At 56.4% G+C, this 23,273-nt stretch overlaps 1 protein-coding gene and 1 long non-coding RNA gene across 4 annotated transcripts in view; one reads left to right on the forward strand and one right to left on the reverse strand.

Annotated features, from left to right (window-relative positions):
* Positions 1–9,341: 9,341 nt before the first annotated feature.
* On the reverse strand, positions 9,342–10,237 carry LOC123650821. Its single transcript, XR_006739496.1, has 2 exons — positions 9,978–10,237; positions 9,342–9,633 (listed from the first exon to the last, which is right to left on the reverse strand). It is a non-coding gene; the product is annotated as an uncharacterized LOC123650821 (long non-coding RNA).
* A 104-nt stretch (positions 10,238–10,341) lies between these two features.
* RNF213 (ring finger protein 213) overlaps positions 10,342–23,273 on the forward strand; it is a 90,845-nt gene continuing 77,913 nt past the window's right edge. For all 3 annotated transcript variants that reach the window (XM_045569629.1, XM_045569630.1, XM_045569631.1), the window contains exons 1-2: positions 10,342–10,482; positions 17,853–18,010. In XM_045569629.1, coding sequence (XP_045425585.1) covers positions 10,383–10,482; positions 17,853–18,010 — 258 coding nt within the window. In that variant the 5' untranslated portion in view covers positions 10,342–10,382. The remainder of the gene's footprint in view (positions 10,483–17,852; positions 18,011–23,273) is intronic.

Consider the following 23,273-nt stretch of genomic DNA (forward strand, 5'->3'; position numbering starts at 1 on the left):
TCCTTAGCAGGGACACCGGAGAGCCCTGCCTTCCAGCTCACTCCAAGAAGCCCCGACAGGACACGGCAAGAACAAGTCCGCGGCCACCCAGGAGCAGAGGCCTCACTGGAAACCAAATCGGCCAGCACCGTGAACCGGGACTTCCAGCCCCCAGGATTGTGAGAAGATTCGTTTCCGTTTTTTAAGCACTCCCAGTCTGGAGTATTTTGTCATGGCAGCTGGAAACTGTGTGTGTTTTTATCTTCACTTGATCACGCAGCCGCAGGCTGGTGGCCCCCAGCTGCAGGCCCCAGGCCGCTGTCGTTCTTCCAGGGAGGTCCTGGCCAGTGTCCGAGCGCAGCGAGAGGACCAGGGCCGGCCAGTCCAGCCCGGCGGGGGCCCCTCTGACGGGCGGTGCCTGCTCTGGGCTCCCCACTGGGGCTGCCTTCATCCCTTCATGGCCTCCGGGTCCCTTGTCTTCAGCCTCCTGGCCTCTGTCCCCCACCTCCGACCCCCGGGCCCCTGACCAGCCAGCGAACTGGTCGCCTGCCCTCCAGCCATGTATTTTCTGACCTCGGGCAGCTTCTCTTTCTGCACAAAGGGTACCTGTCCCAAAGCTCTGCCCACTGGCCCCCTGCCAGGGCTGTCGGGAGCACGGTCCGTTTCTGGCTGGCACACACCGGGGTCACCCTTTCTTGAGCCAGCAGATGGGCCGTCCACAGAGCCGGGGGAAGTGAGTGACGCGCCATGGCGGGTAGGTGGCCCCCTGGGTTTCATCACAGTCACACGCCTCGACTCGGCATCTGCTTTCTCAGAATCTGCTCAGACCAACATGGTCAAGCAGCCCCGGGAAGTGGGTGCAGGGCTGGTTGTCACAACACCCTTAAGTGACTTTAAGAAGCCGAAAGCAACCGACCGTCTCTCAGCGCGACAGCGTCTCGGCTGCAGAACAGACGCTGCGGAGTATGGGCAGCTAAGAGGGACGAGGAGGCGCTTCAGGTACTAATGCCAACGGTCCGCGAAGCGCGTTGCAGATGGATGCGCCTCTGTGAGTCCTTTGTGTGAACAGACAGGGAACAATTCCAGGATGGATGTACAAGTTTTTTAGAAAAGTTCTGGAAAGACAGACATCAGATTCATAGAAGTAGTTACTCCTTGGTATTGCTCTTCTTAGGTTGATTTTAACTCAATCTGTGTGGTTTAATTTTCCAAAGAACAGTATATCCATATATTACCTTTTAATTTAAGACTAATTCTAAAAAGAAGAGAGAGGTGTGAATAGAGTTTAGAATTTGGTGTCAGAGGGATTGGGCCCACCACCACCCACGTCAGCCACCCGAGCCTCGTGGGCCTCAGTCTCAAACCTGGGCTCGCGTGACTGCGCTCTCCAGCCACCACGCCCGTCCTGACCTGTCGGCCACGTGACTGAGGTCAGGCCAGCAGTACACATGGTGGGCCCAACTGTGTCCCCCAAATGCCGTGTGTTAAGTCCTCACCCCCAGTACCTCCAAATGTGGCCTTACTTGAAAATAGGGTTTTGCAGTTGGAATTAGTTAAAATGAGGTCACACCGGGGCGTCATGGGCCCTAATCCATGTGAGTGGTATTTTTGTAAAGGGTGAATTGGTCACAGACACACACAAACGGCAGCGGTGGGACAACGGAGCCGCTGTTATAGCAAGTGTCACAGCGGGTGGTCCCAAACCAAGGGGCACATGGAGAGTCTGAGACTCAAGGTTTATTGGCTGGCAGGCTCAGAGGGGTCTTGCCACCAAATTCTGAGCCCTGTCTACCCGATTTTTCCCACTTTTATTAAGTTGGGGTGGTCCAAGGGATGGGGTCTCAGGTGGCTAACACCCGCCAGGTAATAGGTTAGTATTATGTTGATGCACCAGGTAATAGGTTAGTGTTATGCTGATGCACCAGGTAATAGACTAGTTGATGGGCCAGATAATAGGTTAGTAGTATGCTGATGCAGGTCTGCCTTGAGGGCTGGGGGTCTCAGGTAGCTGCTGTGCCAGGTAATAGATGGGGGTTTTTCTTATCACCTCAAGCCCAGGAACGCTGAGGCTTGGTCACTCATCTGCGAGGCTGGGTCACAAGAATGTGGAGGAAGGAAAGAGAGTCTACTTTGGAGGAAACAGGGTAGCCCTTCTGGTCTCGAAAATCCCAAATTTCCTACACGTGGGCAGAAATACAGAGCTTGCAAAGGGAGGGCTCTGGGCTTCAGGCATTTACTGTGGTTCACTGTTCTAATCCCATCTCAGCCAAAGACAAAGCCTGTGAACTCTGCCAGCCGCCCACCTGGGAGTTTCAACAAAAGACTTAACCTGCCCCAGGGATGCAGGCCGGCTGCAGTTCCCCAAAAGAGTGGGGGAAGTTTTAACAAGACAGAAAATCTTTCTGCCCCCTTTTTTCCCAGGCCATTCCCTCTTACTCTGGGGTGGGTAGGGGTGTTGAAACTAACCAAGTCCAACCTAGGACACTACGGGCAAACTAAGCCAGAAGAAAGTAGGAAAATGAAGCCACCAGGGTCACGGGGGACTTCAGTGCTATGGTCAGGGGCCTGGTGATGGCACTTGAGGTCTCCTGCGGGCCACCGGTCCCAGCCACAGTTTGCTCTTCCGTCTGCACGGCCTGAAGCCTGTGTCGGGGACACCATTCAGTGCTGATGCAGGACTTTTTGTCCCCGCCATTTTAACCTGGGCAATATTTGACCCTGGGACATTTTTTTACTTAATGAGGTCAAAGGAGCATGACCCCTACTCAAGAGTGTTCAGGCCCAAAACATAACTAAACATAACTGCCTCCGACCAGCCACACTCGGCCCCAACCGGTTTGCACCCAAAGCCCATTTAGCAAACAGCTTAACTGCCTGTCTCTCTCACGCTGCAAGAACAGGAAAATACCTAATCTGGCAACTTTCGGGTAACAGCTAGAGACCTAGCTATGACCTGTGTCTGGGCTCTTTCTGTCCCCAGCCAGCAGGCACCCTGCAGGGACTCTGTCTTCACAAACATCTGAAAAGAGCCCAAGGAAATGCACGTCCGTCTCTTTACCCCCTGCCCACGGCCTGTTTCTGTGGCCTCCAGATCTTCCTGAGACGCCGAGGACGGACAGCAGGGGGCAAACCCCAGGCCTCAGTTTCCTGCCCCAAACCATGTCTCAGGGGCAGAATCACATCCCTGCATGAGCCTGACTGCGTCTCAGCGATAACAAGTCTCCAGGAACGGAGAAAAAAGCAAGACAGACAGACACCTTGACACAATTGCTATTTTTTCCTTCTCTCTTTGTCCCCATAAAAGCAGCAAGCCACGTGGCCTTGCTGCTGGCACCTCCCTTCTCCTTTGCAATGCCACGCGTCACCCTCCCTTTTTCTCTCTCTTCTAAAAGGACAAAATAAACTTTTTTACTTTTATATCTCACTCTCTTAATCTTTCTCCACCCACGTTGAGGCTCTGCCACCCTGACGTAGGCGAGTCCTTGCATCTTCGCTTTCTGTGGGGATGTCCTGGCCACAGCTAAGATCCGAAGGCTGACTGGCCAGCAGCCGCCACTGGCGCTGGGACTCTGGCCCTGCCTGCCCTGCAGTTTTTATTCACAGGGTCCTGGAATAAATGGGGGTGCTCTATTCATTCCCGCGCATCAACAAGCCCTGCTGTGACATGGGCCGTGAGCCCAGGGACCTCTTGCGGAGCAGGGACACAGAGCTGTGGCTTCAGAGCCGGACAACTGTGGCTCCAGGCCAGGGCCTTCCTGCACAAGGCCCATTGTTCTTGCAAACTCAGGGCTCCGACTCCCCCACGTGTGCCTCTCTGCCACCGCCCTGGGCTGGCAGGACAGCATGTGTCCACTCCTGCAGCAGCTCTGCTAAGGAGCCTGAAGGCGACACCAGGATTATCAGATCTGCAGGGGCGGAAAGAAGTGCAGCTGGAGGTGGGTTTTGGGCCTGACTTTCTGCAACCAGAACGTCAAGGAAGTTTCAGATAATACATCCTCCGGACCAAGAAGAGGGTCTAGGTCAGGTTTCTACAATGCAGTGGGCAGAGCTGGGCTCAGCCCTCGGAAGACTGTAGTCTGATCTAGGTGGAGCAAGACACCCATTAGTGAGTTGAGAAGCACAATGACAAGGACAGGAGGCTGAGGGGCTCAGTGGTGGCCCAGTGCAGCTGTGAGTCGCGGGGGGCCCCTCTGCTGATCTCGTGCAGGCTTCTCCCCAGGGGGATCTTGCCAGCCCTTTGTGGGCACGGAGTCTTCCTCCCGGGGGAGAAGCCCAGAGTCAAGGCTGCTGCACCCAGGGGACCGTCCTTTAGGGGCAAGGCTGTGAAACCACCCTTCCGCAGTGGGGTGCAAGGTGAGAACTGTGGTGAGGGCCTAGCTACAAATGATGATAATTAGTAACTGTTTCCCCGTAATTGCCACTCCGGAGCCACGCAGCAGGTGTCCATAAAGATTCTTCACTTTCTCCCTAGATAACATCACTGTTCTGAAACCTAACGGTAGTGTTTAGGATATCTTCCGGCCCGCATTCCGGTGGATCCATTGGCCCCCCCCAGACCAAGAAACCGACTCACCTGGAACTGTGACCCCGGGGACTGGAGCAGCACAAGAAGATGATTTCTACATCTCTATAATTTGGCCCCAATTAACAAACCTAATTGCCTAATCCCTTGCCTGCCAAACTATCCTTAATAACCCTGTCTCCCAAATTCTTGGGGAGGCGGATTTGAGGAGCGTCTAAGACTCTCTCTGTCGTAAACCTGCAGACTCAGTGTATTGGCCGCTTCTTGGGCAAATGAACCTGGCTGGGCAGCAACAGCTGCAGGTGACACCACCTGCCAGGACCTGCACACTGCGTCACGCCCCCCATCTGCCTGGTTGAAAGGGGTGGCCTTGCAAAATTATTAAATAACAGGAAAAGACCTAATCTCACCATTTCCCCAGTAACAGTTAAAGAATAATCCTGTGAGCTCTCTCACTGACAGGCACCCTGCAGGAGTTCTGTTTCTCACACAACTTTCGAAAAGCTGAAGGGACGGAAAAGAGATGTGGATCTCTCTCTTTCAAAATGGTTTTCTGAGAATCTGCTTTTACAGATTCCTGAGTAAACAGCAGGAGAACGAGCTACAGCCTCAACCATATCTTGGGGACAGAGTCACATCTTCTGTGACAATCCCTTCTCCATGGAAGGCAGAAAACCCACTCCTGGACTTTGACATCCTGGCGCTGTTTGTCACCTACCTGCTGGCAAGAAGAAAGGAAGGAGCGAAGGCAGCAGTTTCTGACTGTCCCTGCCATTCCATAACCCCTTTAAAAAGCCCCAGGGCTGATCTTGGGGGAGCACATTCTTCCCCTTTCAGCCTCCCTGACCGTCCTTTCCCGACCCCTCCACCAAGGGAAAAGTCAATAAGCCCTTTTTTTGTATCCTAATCTCTGTCTGGAGAAACCTTTCTCCAAACCCGAGTGCAGCTGCATCGCCACCCTAACACCCGCCCCTTCTTCCACCATGCCGCGGCCCGCACCCGTCAAGCCATCGCTGCCGGCTCCAGGCTCTGCTCTACAAAGGGAACCTCGCCTGCCGTGGTCCATGTAATTTCTCTGTCTTATTTTCTATATTAGCTCATACATTACATTTATGCATTCCTTGTATGCAATATTATTTTTATTATCTAAAAACATTGCAAGCACGTTTCAAGGTCTACCTTCGTTGCATGGGGCGTAAGCTTTTGCATCTCTCCTGGGCGTGTCTGGCGTGGCCGTGGGTTGTGGGCTTGCTTCTGTGGGCGGCCAACCCGCTGTACGGTTTAGTTGCCTTGCTGACGTGACTACTCACCACCAGGTTCTCGGCTCTGGCAGGGGGACGCTGTCCAGCACCCCCACCTTCCTGGAACACCTGGCGGCTGTGCCTGCACCTGTCCAAACAGGACGTCCACACCAACCACACACACAGACCGACTGGGAGCAAGTACAAAGTGGCAGCTCCTTCCTCGCACCGGCCTCCCCCTCTGCAAGTTGAGTGCTTGTGTTAATCCTCCTACTACAAGTTACTCACCTGGATCTGCCCTACGGCCTTGGCACGAGGTGAGCTGGTTACACTGAACTCCAAGGGCTGAAGAAAGGCTCGGTTAAAGGTGGTAACCGATAATCCCGCCTGAAACTTCACTCATCTAGACCCACAGATCAAGTTGGGTGAAAGGGCGAATGCCCCAAAGGACAGATCTCACACACAGGCTATGTGGGAGCAACGCGGCTGCTTTATTCACCCGGGTGCGGGCGGGCTGAGTCCGAAAGAGAGTCAGCACAGAGGGGGGTTTAGTGAGGGTCTTTATAAACGTGGATAGCCGACTCCCACGTGCCCTGTTCAGTTCTTTGTTTCTGGGCCAAACTGGCAGGTGAAGAATTGCTTCCTGCTACGTGCAGCAGAGGACGGTGGGCAGAACAGCTGTTTGTAGTAAATTCTTCTTTACTTCTATGACCCCTTTGCCCCAGTGCATCCATCCTTCTGCTCTGTTGTTGTCCCTACCAGGTGAGCTAGGGAGGGGTAGCCTCGGTCTCCATCAGGGAGGGAGGAAGAGGGATGCTGGCTGCAGCTATCTGTTAGATCTACAAAGTCCGGGGACTCCCCAGACTCCTGCAGCCGTTGTTTTACAAGCCTAAGTTTTGTATTAACCACATTATGTCCTACACATACTTTTCGGGTTCCCACCTGGAATAAACCTAACACCCACCATTCCTCTAAGGCGTAGATAAGCATAGAGAGAAGGGGGTTGGAGGGACATCCGCTGGGGGCGTTAAAATGGCCTTACAAATCCAAAAGCCGCCCTCCTTTGTGGGGCCTGGTCTCCCCGGGGAGGACTCTGATTCGTAAACGTGGTGCTGGGTTTTGCAGTTAAGGCCGGATCAGGAAGCAGACTCAGCCTGTGACCTGTCCAGGCTGTGCATCTGGTACAGCCAGTGTCCCTAGACCCCACCAGGCTGTGGTGCCCTGGTGGTCTGACACCCTGCTGGCCCCCGCCCCTGAGGTGGTGACTCCACTGGACCTTCACAGACTGCCTGTGACTTTCGGACAGGCTGGGGTCCCATGCACACGCTGGCAGGGTGAGGCTGCCACGCCTCCTCTTCTGGACCGCGCAGTGCCCACCCGGGGCTGCCGCTGCCCCTCAGGGCACACTCAGAAGGGGCCACCGGCCACCGGGACTGGCTGTGATGGTCTGGAAGGATGTCCTGGTCTTGGCCAGCTCTCTGCTGGGCCTAGCTATCTCTGCCGGTGTTCCCCAGACCTGACAGGTGGCATGGGTGGGGCCACCTTCTCCCTTCTCTTGACATTCCTGCAAGGGGATCCCAGCATGGACTGCTTGCATCTCTCCCGGTCCTGACGACATCCTCTCCTGCTAGGACCAGGAGTGCAGCCTGTGGCCGCTCTCTGACAGCTAGGCTTTGTGACGGGGTCCAGCCAGTCCCGCCTGGTGCCCCCTTCTCTCCACAGAAGCTCTCTCTTGTGGGACCCCTGCTACATCACCACAGTGGGAAGCCCCAGGGGGGACCCTGGATGAACTGGGCAGTGGGGTGGCTGGTTAGGTTGGGCTTTGTGGGAAATACAAAATACGGTGACCTGAGCCAAGTGCCTGAGGCACTGCCTGGAGCTCAGATGTCACCCTGGAGACCAAATGGCAGAGAAGCCAGCCCTGAGAGGGGTGTGGGTGCTGGAGGAGGGGCACCCCAAGAAGACAGAGCTGGGGCGCCGGGCCCAGAAGGACAGCGCGCGTGGAGAGGGTGGGGAAAGAGAGGGTCAGAGAACTGGGCGGGGAGCCCGCAGCTTTGCGAGCCAGCTGTGACGACCACAGCCCCGCGCTGGGGCGCAGGCTCCCTCCAAGAGCTCTCGGGGGGAGGTGGGGGGGACAGCAAGGTGGGGGTCGGCTGGGACGGTGAGTGCCCAGGCGTCTGCCATACGGTTATCATTACCCCTCCAAGGGCCCTGGGAAGCCGCACTGTGAGCCTCACAAATGAGGAAACTGAGGCACAGAGGGGCCCGGGTGCGGGCCGAGACGGCCTCTCCAGGGCAGGTGTCTGAGCGCCTGGCGAGGGGCCGCGAAGTGTCCACCGCCCTCGGCCGCGGCGGTCGCTCGGCCGCTCCGCACAGGCCCCGAGCGATGGGCTGGTGACCTCCGCCGCGCTCCGAGGGGTCTGCAGCGGGGCCGAATGACCCGCCTCGCGTGCGCGGCCCCGGACGCCGTCGGAGCTGCCGGGCGCGCGGGAGAGCCGGCGCGGGCGGGACGCGGGCCGGGTCGGGGTGCGGGCCGGGTCCCGGGGATGCGGCCCGCAGGGCGCGGTCCGGCGGGTGGGGGATGCCGCGTCCTGTGCGTGCCGCGGGCCCGCGGGGCGGGGTGCGGGGCTTGGCTGCGGGGCCGCAGGCTGCGAGTCCCGCGCGCCGGGCCCGGCCAGGCGGGGTGGAGGGTCCCGCGCGCCGGGTGCGCGGCGCCTGCGTCGTGATGCGCGGGTGTCCGGCCGCCGCCCTCCCGCCTCTTCCTCCCGCTCCGAGTTTCGGTTTCCCTGCGGTGCCGGGTCCCCGCGCGAGGCACTCCCGGGACGCCGGCGACAGCCCCGCAGGGCAGGACGCCCCCGATCGGCCCCGGCGCGGGCGGAGGAGCTGCCGGCGGGGGTGCCCGGCGCGGACCTGGGCCCGGACCGGGACGGCCACACCTGGCGCCCGGGGCCCCTCCCAGAGTCCTCGCTTCACGGATGGCGGCACCTGAAAAGCGCAGCTGCGAAAGGTACCGCGTCTTCACTCACAGTGAGTTCCCGCGGAAGGGGCGGCCGACGCGGGCCGCGGGGCAGGGGCTCCAGGCCTGGCGGGGCAGGGGCAAGGGGCAAGTGCACGGCGGCCTCCCCGCCCCCGCCCTGCTGTCCTCCGCAGGGGCTGGGGGATGGGCGTTGAATCAGCACTTGGGGAAGAGAGCCGGATGTGTCAGCGAGCCGGTGGAAGGAAGTGTTGGGTGCCTGGAGCCCTCGCCTGTCTTTGGCACCCCCCCCACCCGCCCTGTGCAGGCCGGGAGCAACAAGATGCTTTGGGGGGTGGGTTTTCCTGAGCCTGTTCTGAGTTTTCTTGTCTGCGGGGAAGCACAGCATTGGAGGAGGAAACACTCTGGGTGGAAAGAAAGAGGCCTAGGCAATGGGGAGTCATTGAAGATGTTTGAGTGAGGGAGTGCCCAGACCGCAGCGGTGGTTGCTTCAGGGGATGTGGAGAGGGGAGGGGGCGGCATGGGGGCCAGGTCCTGGCTGCAGCAGGTGTAGGGGAGTTTTAAACTTTACTCTCCGAAGGAGAGAGATAATTTGGGTCTCTGGAATAAAATGACAGTAGGCAGATGAAGGGAGAAAAGGCGTACGAATTTATTATGTGCAAACGGGAGCCTCACAAAACATAAGCCTGAAGCAGGCAGGGCCAGGTGATGGCGGTTTGATAGCATTAGCATTGGGTAGGGGCGTGGGGTGGGGGGAGGTGGCCTCTGGGTAATTGTCTTGTTATGCAGATAAAGTCCCAGGTAACCTCCCGCTGCTCTCGGAGAACTGGTGAGGCCGCGGCAGCCTCTGGCCGACCTCTTCTCTCTGCTGCCAAGTCCTTCCCGAGGGCTGTCTCTGAGCAGGTACGGGGCCCCTGCTAGAATACGGGTTCCCTAATGTCGAGTTCCTTCATGGCCACAGAAGTGTTCAGGTGGCGTGCCTCAGTCTCCCACGCAGGTGAAGCCAGGGAACCGCACACCCCTCGTTCCCCCCATCCCGGTCCTGCCCGAAAGAACTCAGGGTCTGGTGAGACCGAGCCGCCCTGGCCACTGCTCCCGCAGTTGTCGGTCCGAGGCCAGCGGGAAAGGGGGGGGCCAGTAGGAAAGCCCCGGGCGTTTCTGTAGCGCCCTAAGAGCTGTCCCTGTGAGACTCGCCTAATCCTCACCTGTGGGGGGACGAGGCGGCCAAGCGCCTTGCTCCCGCTCGCCTCCCACGTCTTACCTGCCTCGGGGACCCTCCTCCCCTCGAGTTCTCAGCGGTTGTGCTGGGGAAGCGACTATGGCTCTTCAGCAGGGACGGTCTCAGACTCGCTGAGCGGTGGTGGCTCAGAGCGGGCTCCGAGCTCCGGGGCCGGGTGTGGGCTGCAGGGGTGGGCACGCAGGTGAGGGAGGAGCTTGGGACAGAGCGGCCACGGCGATGGGGACTGGCTGCAGGGGGTGTGCTAGGTTTTGATTGACCAGGGGACCTTCTGGGCCACTGTAATTTCACTTTCCCAGAAAATGAAACCGAAGCTGGGCCTGGTCACATGACAGCAGGGGAGGTATATAACGGGCTGCTCAGCCTCCTGCTCTTGCTTCCAGATCTGGAGCGGGGCAGTCGCAGTCTCCAGAAGCTCCCACCGGAGGCATGAGGTGTCCTTCGTGCCAGCATGTCTCCAAAGAGGAAGCCCCCAAGTTCTGCAGCCAGTGCGGAGAGAGGCTGCCTCCTCCTGTGGCCCCCGTGGCAGGTGAGGCCCTGGGTATGATGGGGACCCAGTGGGGCAGTGGGGACCCCGGCGGTGGACAGACAGTCCTTTCCAGGAAATGGAAGCTGTGACCAGCAGGCAGCCCAGGCAGGGCCGGGGTCCTCTGTGGCTAAGACTCTCGTGAGAAGCACTTTCTTTAGAAGAACAGCTTTGTCGGGTCCTTTGCTAGAGGTGCCAGCCACTTTTTTAAACTTTCGGTTTCATTTCCTGGTGAGAACTCAGGGTTCTGCTTGTCCTCCCGAGTGAGAAGTGTCCGGCAGAGCTGAGGGGTCTTAGAGGGTTCAGCGGGTGCCACTGGGGGGGTCTGAGGTGTTGGCGGGGGTAGGGGGTGGTAAGGACTCTGCCTGGGCCTGTTTGTGAGGGACAGTGAGGGGTCCCCACAGCCCACCCAGGCCCCTTGCTGGCTCTGGGAGGCCCATGGAGAGACAGGGACGGAGCACGGTGTCAGGTGGGCCCCACCTGCTGACCGGCTAGGTCCATCCTCAGTTTTGTTGGCTTCCAGGACCTCAGACTGTGGTTCTCTGCTCTGGGTTATTCTCCCTGTCTCTTTTGGTGGCTCATCCAGTTCTGTGGTTTTAAATGCCACCCACATGCTGGCAGCCCGGTTCGTCCTTCCATCCTGAGCCTCCCACCTGAACGCCGGCCCACCCCGTGGCCTGTGCGCTGGGTGAACCTTCAGCCCTTCCACATGCAGAGCCCTGCCTGGTCCTTCCCGCTGTCCCCGCCCAAGCCCCAGTGCTGTCCCCGCCCAAGCCCCAGTGCTGTCCCCGGGCCCTCTCCTTCCTTCACAGCCCACATCTGCCCTCCTCTGGGGGTGACAGCAGGAGGCCCTGGCTGGTCCCCGATTTCCTTCCTGCCCTGCCTCTGCCACTCAGCACAGCAGAGTCAAATCATGAACCCGCTCCCCAGACCCCCTCGCCTACCAGTTTAACTCGGAGCACAAGCTGTCCTTACACGGGCCCACAGGGTCCTACTAGACGCTGCCCACCCCAGTCCTCCTGCCTGCCTCTCCTGCCAGCCCCCCAGAGCCCACTGGCCTCCCTGCGCTTCCCGGGACACACTCGGTGCTTTGACCCCACAGCTGCCTCCTCCCTGCTTTCCGTCTTTGCCCAACTACCACCTCCTGCGAGGTCCACCTGACCGCCCCATTTAAAACTTCCCCCGGCCCCTCCCCCAGACACCCTGGTGCACCCCACCGGCTTTTGTCTTCCCAGAGCCCTTGGGCCTCACCAGCCTGTGTCTTGCTAGGGGACCTTTGCTCCTTCGTGCACTGCTTTGTCCCAGGTTCCTCGCGCAGTGCCTGGCACACAGCAGGTGCTCAGTACTTATTTGCTGCGTGCATCAAAGAAGGTTCATGAGACCACGTGTGTTTTCTAAATACGTGCTGCTCGGGCGTGTAAGGTCCACACGTGTCAGTACCAGAGCTGCCTGCCCCTGGGGACTCACCGACGCTGCGCGTGTGTGACGGGGTCAGTATGAGCCGCCAGTTCTTGCGCCACTCGTTGCTGTGGGTCGGTGCAAAGTGCTCGTGGTACTCGTGCTTCACTGGGCTGAGAGGCTTGAGTGGCAGCTGCCTGCTGTCTTACCGAGTTTCTCTTGCTGCTATTTGGGGAGGAACGTGGCTGGCAGTCAGATTTGAGAGTTTCATCTTTTCTTTCGGAATACCTGGGACTTGATGGGTCACAGAGCTGCAGGCACACCTGGTAAGTGTCCGAGTGGCCGCTCCTGTTGTCACTTTCTTGCTGTTGAGTTACACGTCGTGGGATGGCCGAGCTTCTGGCCAGCAGAACACCTGCCTGGGTGGAGGGCCTTGGAGCAGAGGGTCTTCGGCGTCCCAGAGATTAAAGTAGCAAAACCTGTCCGCTTTAGCCGGGTGTGGTGGCACCTGTAGTCCCAGCTACTCGGGAGGCCAAGGTAGGAGGATCACCTGAGCCCAGGAGTTTGAGGTTGCTGTGAGCTGTGATGACACCACTGAACTGTAGCCCAGGCAACAGAGCGAGACCTTGTTTCGAAAATAAATACACACACATACACACACATACACATGTACACACACAGGTACATATGTACATACACACATGCATACACATACATACACACACACACACAAAACCCAATCTGCTAACCTGTGATGTGCCCAGCACTGTGCTAAGTATCGAGGGAGGAGCTGTCGTAAATTGCCTTTCACAGATGGCTGAGTGTGAAGCACAGAGAGGTTCTGTCACTTGCCCACGGTCACACAGCTAGCAACTGGCAGAGACAGTATGGAACCCTCCAGAGCCCGTGCCCCGGCAGGAGCGCAGCTGAGGTTTTGCTGGCCCCTGTGACGCGTGGGAAGGTGGGTGCTGGCGTGGGCTGTGGCCCGCCTGGGCTCGGTCCATGAACAGCTCCAGCCCTCACCTCCGCAGAGTGCGGTCGGGTGAGCAGGAATTAAGGGTGGGCCTCGGGAGTAGAGTTAACTGCTGTTTCAGGGGAGCAGGGTGGACCCTGACTGTGGCCAAGAAGGGCTGTGTAGGAGAGCAGAGCCTTGAAGGGCTGCGTGTGGTCTCTGACCCTTTGGGAGCACGGACCAGCTCACTTGCATCCTCTGGGAGGGTCTCCCCAAAAGCCTCTTCCCGTCCCCACCTCCGATTTTGTGCACGGGGCTCCGACAGGCCACGAGGGCCACAGGCGTGTTTGCGGCAGAGCAGGAAAAGTGCAGTTCTGTGTGAGGACGTGGGCGTGTGGCATTTTTACAGAATGCCATTAAGTCTTCTCATACTTGAGCCCGAGCCAGTGGCTGCCCTCCAGGGGTGCCCCTCCCGGCAGGCAGGGAGAGTGGAGAGGCAGCCGTGCCCTCAGCTCCGTCAGGGTGGCCTGGGCCTCCTCACACCCAGCTGTGACTCTATTTACGGGAACGGAAACATAAGCCAAGGTGTCAGGGGACCGGGCTAGGGCCACTGAGGAGGCAGCTGCTCCTGCCCACAGCCGCTTGCAGGTTTGCCAGGTGGGTGGGCTCGGCCATCCTAGATGCTGGCTCCGGGTGCGGCAGGAGAGGAGTGCGTGTGGCAGGAGAGGGGCGTGCAGACAGGCCCAGCCCCGGGAGCCGGGCAGGCCAGGGGTCTGTGGGGCCAGTGGAGGCCACGGTGTCGTCTGCCCGGAGGCTCCTGGCTGCCTGGTCCTGGGGGTATCTTAGGTGTCAGTGTGCCCAGATTCAGGGGTACCTAGAGAATTGGTAAAGCATATCACGTGAGTCTAAGTGGACTGGGTGGGGAAGATCTGCCCTCAACATGGGCAGACACCGTCCCGGCATCATTTTTTCTAATTTTGGTAGAGACGGGGTCTTACTCTTGCTCAGGCTGGTCTCAAACTCCTGATCCCAAAAGATCCTCCCCCGCCTAGGATTACAGGTGTGAGCCACGGCACCCTGCCAGATTTTTGTACATTAATTTTATATCTTGTAACTTTACTGAATTTATCAGTTCTGAGTTTTTTGGTAGAGTCTTTATATTTTTCTATATACAAGGTCATGTTTTCTGCAAACGGGGACAATTTGACTTCCTCCTTTACAATTTGGATGCCTTTTATTTCTTTCTCTTGCCTAATTTCTCTGGCTAGGACGTCCAGTACTATGTGGATTAAAGAGGTGAGAGAGGACATCTTTGTCTTGTTCAGATTTTTCACAGAAAACCTTTTAGCTTTTCCATGTTCAGTAAGATGATAGTTGTGGATTTATATATAGAGCCTTTATTACATTGAAGTACTTTCCTTCTATACCTAATTAGTAAGAGTTTTTATCATGAAGCGATGTTGAATTTTATCAAAAGCTTTTTCTGCATTTATTGAGATACTCATATGGTTTTTGTCCTTTACTCTACCGATGCAATGTATGACATTTACTGATTTGCATATGTGGAACCATCCTTGCATTCCTGGGATAAACTGCACTTGATCATGCTGTGTTATCTTTCTGCTGTGCTGTTGGATTGGGTTTGCTCGTCTTTTGTTGAGGATTTCTGCATCTGTGTTCAACAGGGATACTGGCCTGTTGTTTTATTTTTTAGTTTTGTCTTTGTCTAGTTTTCGTATCAGGGTTGTGCCAGCCTGGTAGAATGAGTTAAGAAAAATTCCTTCCACTTCAATTTTTTTGAATTGTTTGAGAAGAATTTATGTTAATTTTTCTTTAAAGGTTTGGTCAAATGGCAAAACCATCCAGTCTTGGACTTTTCTTTGTTGGAAGACTTTTTATTACTAACTCAATCTCATTACTTGTTATTGGTCAGCACGGGCTATTTTCTCTTGGTTCAATCTTGATAGGTTGTATGTGTCCAGAAATTCATCTATTTCCTCTGGATTTTTTAATTTATTGGTGTATAGTTGCTTGTAGTAGTCTCTAATGATCCTTTGTATTTCTGTGGTATCCGTTTTTGATTCTGTTTGTTTGGGTCTTCTCTCTTTGTTTCTTAGTCTAGCTGATGATTTATTTATTTAGTTTATCTTTGCGAAAAACCATTTATTGTTTTGTTGATCTTTTGCATTGTTTTTTTTAATCTTAATTTTGTTTATTTCTGCTCTGACCTTTATTACTTCTTTTCTACTAAATTTGGGTTTGGTTTGTTCTTGCTTTCTAGTTCCTTAAGGTACATGTTAGGTGGTTTATTTGATATCTTTCTAGTTTTTTGATGTAGGTATTTATTGCTATAACTTGCCTTTTAATACTGCTTTTTCTGTATCCCATAGGTTTTGGTATATTGTATTTCTATTTTCATTTGTTTCAAGGAATTTTAAAATTTTATTTGTAAGTTCTTCATTCACCCATTGGTTGTTCAGGAGCATGTTGTTTAATTTCTATGTATTTGTATAGTTTCAAATGTTCCTCTTGTTTTTGATGTCTAGTTTTATTCCATTATGGTTAGTTAAGATGCCTGATGTGATTTTTATTTAAAAATTTTTTTGAGACTTGTTTTGTGTGCTAACACATGGCCAATCCTGGAGCATGTTCCATGTGCTGATTTAAAAAAAATGTGTATTCTGCAGCTGTTGGGTAAAATGTTGCGTTAGGTCTATGTGTATTTTTACAGGTGAGGTGAGTTTCTTGTAGGCAGCATGTTATTGGGTCTTATTTTTTAATCAATTCAGCCAGTCTATGTCTTTTATTTTATTTATTTATTTATTTTTAGAGACAGAGTCTCGCTCTTTTGCCCTGGCTAGAGTGCCTTGGCATCAGTCTAGCTTACAGCAACCTCAAACTCCTGGGCTCAAGCGATCCTCCTGCCTCAGCCTCCTGAGTCACTGGAACTACAGGCATGCGCCACCATGCCCAGCTAATTTTTTCTATATATTTTTAGTTGTCCAGATAATTTCTTTCTATTTTTTAGTAGAGACAGGGTCTTGCTTGCTCAGGCTGGTCTCAAACTCCTGATCTCGAGTGATCCTCCCGCCTCGGCCTCCAGAGTGCTAGGATTACAGGCGTGAGCCACCGCGCCCAGCCCCGTCTATATCTTTTAAATGGGGGAGTTTAATGCATTTGCATTGAAGGTTATGGCTGATAGGTGAGGACTGTCATTTTATTGGTTGTTTTCTGGTTTATTTTTTTGTATATTTTTTGTTCCTTACTTGCTCTCTTATTATTTATTTTTACAATTGTGTGGTTTTCTATAGTGGTAATGTTTGATTTCTTTCTCATTCTCCTTTGTGTATTGGCTCTACCAGCATGTTTTATAGATTTGTATGTTTTCATGATGGCAGTTATCATCTTTCTACTTTCAGATATAAGCCTTCCTTGAGAATTTCTTGTAAGCCTGGTCTAGTGGTGATAAAGAGGCAGAAAGGAACAGCAATTTCTTAGTATCCATAGGCGGGGCAAGGGGTTACGTCAGAAACTGCAGTGAGCCAGCCCTGGTCCCTTCTGTCCTTCTTGCCAATGGGCCCGTCCCTGAGCCAGTCACTGGGGCCCGGGGAAGTACGAGGTTCTGACTGGGTTAGGCCGATCAGGGCTGACCCCCAGCTGGGGGCGTGGTGGGAGGCAGCAAGCTCTGAATCCCCAGCTGATATGAAATATCTGCTGCCCAGAGCAGTAGCCCTGGCTGTGTGTTACAGTCTTCTCCAGCTTTTATGTTTTTGCCTGTAATGTTTTGCGTGTGTGTGTGTAAGTAGAAGTTTAGAGAATTGGTTGTCAATTCTGAGTCCTATGAATAAACTTCCTTAATTCCTGAGAGCTCATATGTCCGGGCACTTGGGACTCAAAGGGGAATAAGGGCAATGTGTTCCAGAATTTACAGAGGATCGAACTGGGTGACGGGAGAGGGAGGAGGGCAGGGATTTGGGGAGCAAGTACGCAGGGCAGGGGAGCAGCTGGGGCAGGCCTAGGGCCATGGTAAAGAGTCTCTGCAGGTGAGGCTGAAAGAAGTTTCTATATGGAAAACCAGACTTGAAATGGTACCGCCTGGAGCATGTGTCGGAGTGGCGGGTCATCGAGACCCAGGTTTGAAAACTGGGAGCCCTTGAAGGGTGTCTGAGTCCGTTCTGTGTTGCAGTAAAAGAATACCTGAGACTGGGTAATTTGTAAAGAGGTTTATTTAGCTCAGTTCTGCAGGCTGGGCAGCTCAAGGGCACGGACCCGGCTCTTGGCAAGAGCTTCCGTGCAGCCTCACGACGTGGCAGAGAAGGTCAGAGGAGAAGTGCACATGTGCAAAGAGGGGAAAACCCGAGGGGTGTCCTGGCTTTATAACCCCCACTCTCAAGGGAACCAATCCTGTCTGTGGGGGTCTGCCTCCAGGCCCCACCTGCCAACACCACCACTCTGGGGCTCAGATTTCAACACGAGCTTTCGTGGGAACAGACTATATCCAACCCATAGCAAAGGGTGAGGTTGGGGAGGGGCTCCCAGATCGGGTGCTCAGTGCCGTTGGGTGACGGCTCTGCACAGGCATGATTCTGGGGGCCGACCACGGACAGACGGTGCCTGGACAAGAGAAGTGTTGGGAGAGCCAGAATGGTAGGGACGTTTTTGGTAGAGGAGGCAAGCATGGCAGGCTCCCTTTGAGAGCTGTGGAGCCTGAGGTGCCACTGACGTCCCAGTGCAGTGTCCGTCCAGGTTGAATACACTGATGTGGACGTTGTGGGGAAGGGGCTGGGCATTCGGCCTGCCCCATACTTCCATCTGATTTGCCCCCTCGTTATGCAGGGGCTGGGGTACCTGGCCCCCTTCTGCCCACCTGAAGAAGAAACCGTACCCTGCTCAGGTCAGGGGGCCCAGGAAGGACCCTGGAGGGAGGACAGGACTCACCCCTCGACACACTCGGGAGGATGCCCATTTCCCCCGCGGGTGCTCACTTGCTGGGGTTTGACCCTTCCTTTGTCTGCTTTCGTAGATTCTGAGAACAATGATGCCGTAGTGGCCCCAGAGGGCGGCTTGGAGTGTGGGGAAGAGCTGAAGGAGGAGGGGAGCTCTTGCCTGTCCCCAGGCTCAAGTGATTGTCGAGAAAACCCAGACGAGCCCTGTTCCGAAGGCCCCTGGACTGTCCAGAAGGTGAGTGTGCTGCCCCTGCCTCCCCATTCCTCTGTTCTCACTCTGCACGGAGCTGCTTCCTGATGCAGTTTCATCTGTGGCTGAGCAAGGTGGCCCATGTCCCCACGGCATCCTCTCCAGGACAGTCTTGCTGCACAGCTGGCCCCGAAACGCCACCATGGCCCAGCCCGCTGAGCCCCGCCCGCTGGCCAGAGCAGAGCGGCCGCTTCTGCGCCCGATGAGTCCGCTGCGAGAGTCTCTGGGTTCCAGACCCTCTGGAGTCTCCACCGTCCGCTTCCCTGCACAGGGCCAAATACCGTGTGTTTCCCAGAAGCTGTGGCTGCGTGCGGGCATGAGCTTCAGTCGCACGTGTGTCCCACTGTTCTCTGGGTCTCTTCGCGTCAAGGGTGCAAGCCCAGAGGTGCCTCACAGCTTTGGGTCCAGGGCGCGTGCTCGGAAACACACTGGCTGGTGGGGTGCTCCTCCTGGGAGTGGGGGCTGAGCCCTCTTTTGTCTCCCTCCGGCCTCCGACAGCCCCTTAGACGTGTCAGACCCCCAGAGAATGCTTCCTCGGGGAGGGAAGCGGTGGGAGTGCTAGGCAGGCTTCCCAGGGAGCGTCCTGGGCATGTTCAGGGAGCGAGGCGGGAAGGGAAGGGCTCCCGTGCCCAGCTCCGCCCTGTGAGGACCCAGCTGGCTGTGTCCGGCCCCCAGGTGTCCTGCTGGGCGCTGGAAAGTGGAAGTTTTCTTTCTTTCGGGGTCGGGGCTGGCTTTCTGCCTGTTCCTCGTGGGTGGTGCTCCGTGGCTGGGCTGGGGTAGCAGTGCTGTCTGGGAGGGGTGCGCTTGAGTCCTTGCCGTGGAGAGTCCTCCCCTCCAGAGCGGGGAAGGTCAGCTCCGAGCCTGGACCACCTGGGATAAAGTTTGGGCAAACCCTTTTTTACACCTAACCTGGAACTCTCAGGGCAGAAAAGTGGCTGGGGCAGATTACATTTGGGGCCAACGATAAACATGTCAAAGGCCTGCAGGGAAAAGCTGGGGAGAGAGTTACCTGGGAGGATAAGATTTCGAAAAGTTCCCACGGAGGCCGCAGAAATGCCCGAGGCAGGATGTGGACTCGGAAAGGACCCGAGGAGACCCGACGCGGTCACCTGGCCGTCAGGTTCAGTGCAGGCCAGAAGCGAAGGCGAAGGCAGAGCGGTCACAGCCGGGTGGGGCTGGAGGAGGCCCCAGCACAGAGCCAGTCTGCGAAGACTGGGAGAGTATTGTTTTCCCTTTTGTGGCTCCAGGTGTTTAAGGAAAGCTCTGTCAAACCACTAACCGGCAACAGACTAAAGAAACAGACTCTAGAGACCACACACAACAAAGAATAGCCTTTCACGGTCTCGTCGGCGGGCGCAGTGGCTCACGCCTGTAGTCCCAGCACTCTGGGAGGCTAATCGGGAGGATCACTTGAGGCCAGGAGTTCAAGAGCAGCCTGGGCAACATAGTGAGACCCCATCTCTACAAAAAGTAAAAAAAGAAAAGAATTAGTTGGGTGTGGTGGCACCCGTAGTTCCAGCTACTCAGGAGGCTGAGGCAGGAGGCTCCCTTGAGCCTAGGAGTTGGAGGCTGCGGTGAGCTATGATGATGCCACAGCACTCCAGCCTGGGCAACAGAGCAAGACCCTGGCTCTTGAAAAACCAAAACCACTTGTGTGTGAATGTCCACGGCAGCGTTACTCACAGTAGCCAAGAGGTGGAAGCAGCCCAGGTGTCCATCAGCAGATGGGCGGGTAAACAACGCGGTCTGAGCACACGGGAGTGTAGTGTGACACGGGCCACAGCGCGCGTGGACCTCAGGCTGGCGCTCAGTGAAAGGAGGTGGGTGCAGATGGCCGCATCCTGTGGGATCCCGTTTGTGCGGAACGTGCAGAGTGGACACCCGTGGGGACAGGTGGCAGTCACTGGTGCCCAGGGGCTGGGAGGAGGGGACGGGGTTTTCCTCTTGGGGTGACGAAAGTGGGAGCCACAAGAGACGGTGGCCGCACGACGCTGTGGTGTGCTCACTGGCACTGAGTTGTGCAGTTCAAGCGGTGCGTTCTGCGGGGTGTCATTTCCTCCTCGGGGTGACTGTGCGTAGCACTGTTGTCACAGCAGGGGATGTTTGAAAAAATGCCTGCGTGTGCGCGTGTGCACACGTGACAGACATTTGCAGGGAGGTGCACAGGTGCACGCCCATGGCGCCGTCTCGGCAACTGGCTTACGGGCTTTTACGTGTGTTCCCAAGCCCTCGGTGAGCCTGCGTAACTCTCAGTCCCAGGGTGGCCCACGTGTTCCAGAGCGTGGTTCTCTGCGTGCAGACGCCGTGTCTGAGAGTGGGGTGCGAGGGCACCAGGGGACCAGGGCGGGTGTCCCTGAAGCTGAGACGGTGGGCTGGTGGCCAGCTCATCACCTGGAGTGGAGTCGGGGGTCCCACCCAGCAGTCGAGAATGGGTGGAGAGTGCGGACAGTGGGGAGGTCCTGCCCCTCCTGTCACCCGGGATGACCGTCCTCCACCTGGCCTCTTCTCTGGTGGCCCTTGGATGCTGACCAGGTGCCCTTGGCTGATTCTTGCTTCTTCCTGAGGGGCTAATGGGCTTGTGGCTCCACGCCGAGGGCAGCGCAGACCTCGCTGGAGCCGGGAGTGGGGGTGGAGCTTCCCTCCCTTGGCTGCCTGCCAGGCTCCTCAGGGTGAGGCGGCAGAGGCGGCTGGACTCCTGGAGCTGCCCGGCGGGGCGGGAGATGCTGGGGGACATGTCTGCTGAGGACCCTGACTGCCTGCGTCGGCCTCTGGAGGTCCTGGCGGCCCGGCCTGGTCCTCCCAGACGTGTCTGCGGCTGCGTCTACTCTAAGCACTAGCCGAGCATCGGGACAGTGGCCCCAGGGAGCCGGAGCCCAGCTTGCCTGCACGGGGGGTGGGGAGCCTACCCTGTGGGGTGCTGTCCCTGGCACAGGGCAGTTCTGTCACGTGGATTTGCCCTTTCTGGGTCTCCCTGCAGCCTCCTGCCTGGGGGCCCTGGACCCCCGAGGGTGCTGGGTGTGGCTGGGTGCCCTGGCCGCGCCTTCCTGAGGGGAGGTGGCCCCTTTGGCTGGAGCCAGGCCCGGGAGCCCTGCTCTGTCTGAAGGGGACGTGTCTCAACAGGGAGTTGCGCCAGAGGTTTTTGTAGATGCCGTAGACCACACGTCTGATGAGCTAGAAGCTGCTAAGTACGTTCCCAGCAAAAGAAGAAAGAAGGATGCATCCCCGTTCGGTGTCGCTGAGGCGTGTTCTGCAGACTCTGAGCAGGTAGTTTGCACAGATAGTCAGACACAATGCCTCCCCGCGAGGTCTCTGTGCCAGCCGAGCCCCTGCACCTGCCGTCCCCAGTCCCTTACAGTGGGAGGCGGCCGAGGACCAGCCGTCCTCAGTCACACCTGGGCGGTCTGTGACCCAGGACGTTCTGGTGACGTCACATTTGAGCTTTCTGGTGCGCGTCCTCCCTGGCCATCCCTTCCCCCATCACGCTGTTTCTCTTGAAACTCCCTCCTTTGACCTCTGGCTCATCTCTCCCGGCCGCAGCTCCGCGGGCGACACGGGGTCATTTGCACGGCAAACCGCGGGAGGCTGGGGCCGCGGCCACGAGGGCCACCCGGGTGACGGTGTCACGCACGGCGCTCCACTCGCCCGGGCTGTCGTGGCCGCCATGCTCAATCTAGTCTCTGGTTTCTGGAAGTTCAGTTCCGACTTTCTCTATAGCATTTAGGAGTATTGCAGGGTTCAATGACAGTGTCAGAATGAAACTCGCCAATACACGTAATGAAAGTGCTTTTGCTGGTGAGGACAGCAAGGAAGCTTTGTCACTGAAGAGCAATGCACGTGAGGTTTATTACTTTTCACAGAGGGTGCTGAGTCTGACGCTGAGCCTGAGTAGGACGGTCCTTTGTCACGAGCACCTGCTACCTGCGGTGCTGGGAGCTGGGTGCTGGGCGAAGGCTGGCGAGCCAGGGCTTCCCTCCATGGCCCGCTTGGCCGGGAGCTCCCCGCGGTGGCACTTGGTAAATCAGCCGCTGTCAACACGGGCTGCACTGGCCCAGGCGGAAAACACGGTGGGGCCAGGGCTCGTTCTCGGCAGCAGCAGCAATATCAGAGCCAACATGCTGCACAAAGGCCTGAGGCGGGGGTGCGAGGAGGGCGCCTTGGGCTTCCCGGTCGGGCAGAAGGCGGCCACGTGTCCCGCAGGGGCGCGTCCTGCAGGGGCACTTTCCTGAGGGGGCGACCGGGGGCTTCGTGCTGCAAGGACGTCTGTTCTCATCCCGGGGCCGTGTGCTCAGTGGACCAGTCCGTGTGTGAAGCAGTGGCACTCCAGATGGGTTTGGCTTTTGTGTTTTTGGAAGTTGACAAAAAAGATTCTAAAGTCTATCTGAACTGCAAATCGCGAGAAAGAAGAAAAACGCATGGGAGCGTTACAGAAGGCATAACAGGCGCATGCGGGGGGCATACACGGGACGTCAGGCAGGTGTGAGCGTGGGTGACAATGCGGCACGAGGGAACAGGGGCGTCGTACAGCAGAGTGACGATTGGCGTGCTAAGGGTGCCTGTCTGAACCACGGCTCTCCAGGTGGGAAAACCAGAGTGTGTTCCAAACTCCTGCGGGCGCTGGAAGGTGTAGTGGTCCCTGCGTATCTGTGGGCGCTGGTTCCGGGACGCCCGGGGCACCAGCATCCGAGGATGCCGCACTCCCCTGTGTGAAATGGCATATGTAGCAGAAGGGTTGGGGTTAGGGTTTGCGTGTGACCGGCGCACTCCTCCTGTGTGCTTGACCCATCTCTGAACACGTATCACACCTGATGCGACCTCAGTGCTGTGGAGGTAGTTGTTACACTGTATTTTTAAAATTTATATGATTTTTTATTTTTTTCCAAATATTTGTGATCTGTGGTTGGTTGACTCTGCAGATGTGGAGGGCCGACTGTATACCAAATGGATTATGTATTTTAATGTAAAACAGCAGCCCAAGTGTTCCAGGAAATATACGTAAATATTCATAAAATTATGTAAACATTTCTAAGCCTCATCAAAAAAGATCATAAACATTACTGTGGCCGCATACACACCTCGAGAGTCCGGGTCAGAGACTGTCAAACTGTAAACCGGGGCGTGGCGGGAAGCGTTTGCGCAGATGCAGAGGCGGTAACCGCGCTGCACTCTGTCGATTCCTGCGAAGACACAGGCTGTCCACACGCTCACAGAGCGGGCGGGGGACGCAGATGGCAGTTCACAAACGCAGAGA

Source organism: Lemur catta, chromosome 15 (assembly GCF_020740605.2).
Source record: "Lemur catta isolate mLemCat1 chromosome 15, mLemCat1.pri, whole genome shotgun sequence".
NCBI lineage: Eukaryota > Metazoa > Chordata > Mammalia > Primates > Lemuridae > Lemur > Lemur catta.